At 47.6% G+C, this 4477-nt stretch overlaps 1 protein-coding gene and 3 non-coding genes across 4 annotated transcripts; all 4 read left to right on the top strand.

The window, feature by feature from the left end:
• Positions 1-149: 149 nt before the first annotated feature.
• Positions 150-3988, top strand: LOC115171468 (60S ribosomal protein L3). The gene is made up of 8 exons (XM_029728298.1): positions 150-201; positions 866-1058; positions 1344-1512; positions 1933-2068; positions 2344-2530; positions 2728-3086; positions 3387-3506; positions 3859-3988. The coding sequence occupies exons 1-8, from the start codon at positions 199-201 to the stop codon at positions 3901-3903; spliced, it is 1212 nt and encodes a 403-aa protein (XP_029584158.1). The 5' UTR covers positions 150-198; the 3' UTR covers positions 3904-3988.
• LOC115172034 (small nucleolar RNA U83B) lies at positions 2138-2231 on the top strand. Its single transcript, XR_003871372.1, has one exon. It is a non-coding gene; the product is annotated as a small nucleolar RNA U83B (small nucleolar RNA).
• Positions 2551-2643, top strand: LOC115172033 (small nucleolar RNA U83B). The gene has a single exon (XR_003871371.1). It is a non-coding gene; the product is annotated as a small nucleolar RNA U83B (small nucleolar RNA).
• LOC115172027 (small nucleolar RNA SNORA54) lies at positions 3643-3773 on the top strand. The gene has a single exon (XR_003871366.1). It is a non-coding gene; the product is annotated as a small nucleolar RNA SNORA54 (small nucleolar RNA).
• Positions 3989-4477: the final 489 nt, after the last annotated feature.

Below are 4477 nucleotides of genomic sequence, written 5' to 3'. Positions count from 1 at the left end.
CACAATAGCTTTTGCCTTATCTATTACCTGATGCATTTCTGTTGCTCAAAATCTACAATTCTAGTGTAAGCCTTTATACAGCAGGAAGGCGGAGCCATGATGCTGGTTGGCGACGTTAATCACGTGACGGGTCACGTCCTTGTATAAATACCAAACCTCCCCTTTCCGTAGGCCTCTTTCAATCGGCCCTGAGACAAAATGGTGAGTTCGTGTTTCTTATTTGAGACTTGCGTTTCAATCCGTTTTGCATCTTCGCAATCCTTATATGTTCCCCCTCTAAGTCAATAGGTAAGGTATGTCTATCTGTAATTAATACAGTTGTATGATGTTAGACCTTACCATAATAACATGGTCTTAGATTATTACAGAATGAATGTATGCAGTAATCGTTGGCATACTGGTAGTTTAAAATGGCTGATACACTGAGGCCTAGCATGCTTCGTTACTCAAATCCATTAAACATTTTGTAACGTGAGATCACAATCAAACTTGTTTAAAACTGAGAACGTGCTAGTTAAGTTTCTACCGTTAACGGACTTTACCTTATGAGGCCTGACACCCATTAGCCAGACATCAGTAGCTAGTCGAGGTCCTCCGAACATCTAACGTTACACATGTTTATTCCAAGACGCTGTTTACATCGTCAGTTGGGATTTATTTAATGAAGTTGCTACTCCGGTTATTAATTAAACATCCAATAGGTAGAAATCATTGAATATGGGAGACGATTCCCTCGACGGGCGGACAGAATGGTTGGCCTCGTGCTGTTCCTGTTCAATGTCGAGTTGTGACATACTGACTGGCGTGCGTTCATATCGTTTTGTATGCCTCATGGACAATGTGCTGAATTGCGTTGTCTTCACAGTCCCACCGTAAATTTTCTGCTCCCCGCCACGGATCATTGGGCTTTCTGCCCCGTAAGAGGAGCAGACGTCACCGTGGTAAGGTGAAGAGCTTCCCCAAGGATGACCCCAGCAAGCCTGTCCACTTGACTGCCTTCCTTGGCTACAAGGCTGGCATGACTCACATCGTGCGTGAAGTCGACAGACCTGGCTCAAGTGAGTATTTGGCTTCATGCTGTTTTGTTTAATTGACTGGGTGAGTATTGCTGTGGGGATTTGAGTACATACCCGAGACATATTAGCTTCGCTCTTGCAGTACTGTAGTTTGTCTTATTTTTTTCTGCCTATGATGATCCCCTCGACGGGCGGACATATTGGGTCTAACCCTTGATGAATGTCGAGCACTGAGCGCAGTCAATGAGCATTGACATTTTGCAATTTAAGTCTACTGTGGAACTCCTGTATTACAAACCTTTATACCTGACTACTATTTTCCTACAGAGGTGAACAAGAAGGAAGTGGTTGAGGCTGTGACCATTGTGGAGACTCCTCCCATGGTTGTGGTGGGTGTTGTGGGCTATGTCGAGACCCCCCGTGGCCTGCGCTCCTTCAAGACCATCTTCGCTGAGCACATCAGTGACGAGTGCAAGCGTCGTTTCTACAGGAACTGGTGAGTCATTACACACGAGAAATAATAGACATTTACAAAAATATTTTAACTATTGGTTGAATGTAGTGTATAATTACGTTTAGATAGACGCTTTGAAGCATGATGTTGCTCGAGTATAAAACATGTAGTGTTTTACTGAGCGAGTCTTAACATCCGGTGCCCCCCCCTGGTGGCAGCTCCGCTCGGGTGCCTCGTGGCCTGATGAGCTCCGGGCTCCTCTGGCCGGTGGAAAGAGCTTCTTAGAAACCGCGCCATGAGCCGAAACCCCTTCTGAAGCTGTAACTGCCCCCTTCGCCCCTGTGAAGGCTGGGCGAGCAGCTGAGTGCAGTGTTCTTCCGCTGGCCCCCTGGGGTTATGAAGGACCTGTGCCAACCCGTGTGCCTCTTCTCCCCTACCCTCGGTCACGCTGCATGCTCTCAGGTACAAGTCCAAGAAGAAGGCCTTCACAAAGTACTGTAAGAAGTGGCAGGATGACGAGGGCAAGAAGCAGCTGGAGAAGGACTTCGCCTCCATGAAGAAGTACTGCCAGGTCGTCCGCATCATCGCCCACACGCAGGTGAGTCTGAGCAGGATAGAATACGCTCCCTGCAATGCCCCATAGTTTTAATGAATCCGATCTCCCTCTGACTGTCTGTGATGAGACCACGGAACACTGCGCCAGGCATGGCGTCCGACACGCATGAGGATACATTCCATGCTGCCTTCCTTCTGAGACAATGTCCCTAGTATCACATTTTAACCCAGTTTTGGGTTGAATACATAGTGTTTGTACCAGCTATACCAGTCCTTGTCCCAGGACTAGCGGGCTCACCTGCCTCTCCTCCCCTCCAGATGAGGCTGCTGCCCCTGAGGCAGAAGAAGTCCCACCTGATGGAGGTGCAGCTCAATGGAGGCTCCATCTCTGACAAGGTGGACTGGGCCCGTGAGAAGCTGGAGCAGTCTATCCCCATCACCAACGTCTTCACCCAGGATGAGATGATCGACGTCATCGGTGTCACAAAGGGTCACGGATACAAAGGTATGTCTTACGAAGGGCTTTGTGTCTGTGATGAGACCACGGAACACTGCGCCAGGCATGGCGTCCGACACGCATGAGGATACATTCCATGCTGCCTTCCTTCTGAGACCACAACCCACTAATGACCATGTAGTTAACCAAGCTTCAGTTATTCATGCCAAGTCCTCAGGTACTAAACATTGAAATTCCCCCTTTAGGTGTCACCAGCCGTTGGCACACAAAGAAGCTCCCCCGTAAGACCCATCGTGGTCTGCGTAAGGTGGCCTGTATCGGTGCCTGGCATCCCTCCCGTGTGGCCTTCTCTGTGGCCCGCGCTGGTCAGAAGGGCTACCACCACCGCACAGAGATCAACAAGAAGATCTACAAGATCGGCCAGGGCTACCACACCAAGGACGGCAAGCTGGTGAAGAACAACGCTGCCACTGAGTACGATCTGTCCAACAAGAGCATCACCCCTTTGGGAGGCTTCGTCCACTACGGAGAGGTGACCAATGACTTTGTCATGCTGAAGGGCTGCACAATTGGAGTCAAGAAGAGGGTGCTAACCCTGCGCAAGGTGAGGAACGAGGCAATTCCATCTTATACATGCTTATTCCAATGCATTGTCAGTTGGGATTTAGGTACTTATAAGTTGGATCACCTGAATAGGTACATATTAAATATGGGTAGTTCCCTCCCTGGGCCGACTGAACGAATGGCTGTGTGCTGTCCTTGTTGCAAGTAGAGTTCTGATGTATACTGACTCTACGACATTTGTTTCATACCAGATGGACAACGCACTAAATATTGTTGCCTTGTATGGCCTGTTAAAGGAATGCATCACATATCTTTTTTTTAAAAATACTTCTGTTTTCAGTCTTTGTTGGTGCAGTCGAGCCGTCGTGCCACGGAGAAGATCGACCTCAAGTTCATCGACACCACCTCCAAGTTTGGCCACGGCCGCTTCCAGACAGTGGAGGAAAAGAAGGCGTTCATGGTGCGTTCAGTTTCCATGACATTCACTTGTCTCTTCCCTTGTCTTCCCTCTGTTTCACAAGTCCCCTGGATCTATGTAGTGGACCCACCCTAGTTCGCATACAACCGGCATTGCAGCTCAGTCCCCTATGCCCATAGTGCGCTTATCGTAACCTGGTTCACTCTTGGTATGAATTTGGGTTCCATTCAGGTGCTAGATCAAACTTCAGTGAGGCAGGGGAGCGGCATCATTTTTTTGCTGTTCCCTGTTCACTCTCTGGGAACATCACCCCTGGAGCCACAGATGGCCTAGAGGTCGCTTATTAAACTCTGTATATGAATCGTTACTGACTACTTGTCCTTTCTGTCTACAGGGACCACTCAAGAAGGACCGCATTGCCAAGGAAGAGACGGCCTAAATGCCGTGTCCTCTAGCTCTGTCTGGTGGTATGAGTCCCCATACTGCACTGCGGAGTTGTTTAATAATAAAACAAGTGAAAACTCCTTTCTCGTTTCTTATGATATGTATAGGGACTGTCTCAAACTTTAATCTGAGGCCTAACTGAGCCCAGCAAGTTGAGTATTTGTTACACAAAAAATGGATGGATATTTGCTACGTGTGGTTTGATCAAATTAAGTTGAGTGTCCTGATAAGTAGGACAGTTGACCGCCCAGTGGCTTTCAGGGAGAAATTCAGCTAGCTTATTTTTTTTTTGTGACAAAGTCGTGTAGATACTGTTTGTACCTCCTAAACCGCTGTGATATTGTCTGACATTGGTGTACAAAGACTCAAACTGAATAGATGCATAGAACAGATCTACCCCTTGGATGTGCTTTTGAGTGCCTCTAACTCACATTTCTATGAATTTGGTCGTAAGTTAAATAATGCAATTTAAATTTAAGGCAATGTTCATGAATATTACACAGCCAATTTTGGCTGTGCATACTGCCTGTTGACGATCTGCCCCCATGGCAAGAATGGTTCCACATCTT

Source organism: Salmo trutta, chromosome 32 (assembly GCF_901001165.1).
Source record: "Salmo trutta chromosome 32, fSalTru1.1, whole genome shotgun sequence".
In the NCBI taxonomy this organism is placed as follows: Eukaryota; Metazoa; Chordata; class Actinopteri; order Salmoniformes; family Salmonidae; genus Salmo; species Salmo trutta.
Note: the sequence above shows the minus strand (reverse complement) of the source record. Positions and strands in the feature narration are given on the sequence as shown.

Coding starts and splice junctions, on each gene's coding strand:
- LOC115171468 (XM_029728298.1), top strand. Junction 3,087..3,386: donor GGGTGCTAACCCTGCGCAAG/GTGAGGAACGAG, acceptor TTCTGTTTTCAG/TCTTTGTTGGTGCAGTCGAG. Junction 3,507..3,858: donor AGGAAAAGAAGGCGTTCATG/GTGCGTTCAGTT, acceptor TTCTGTCTACAG/GGACCACTCAAGAAGGACCG.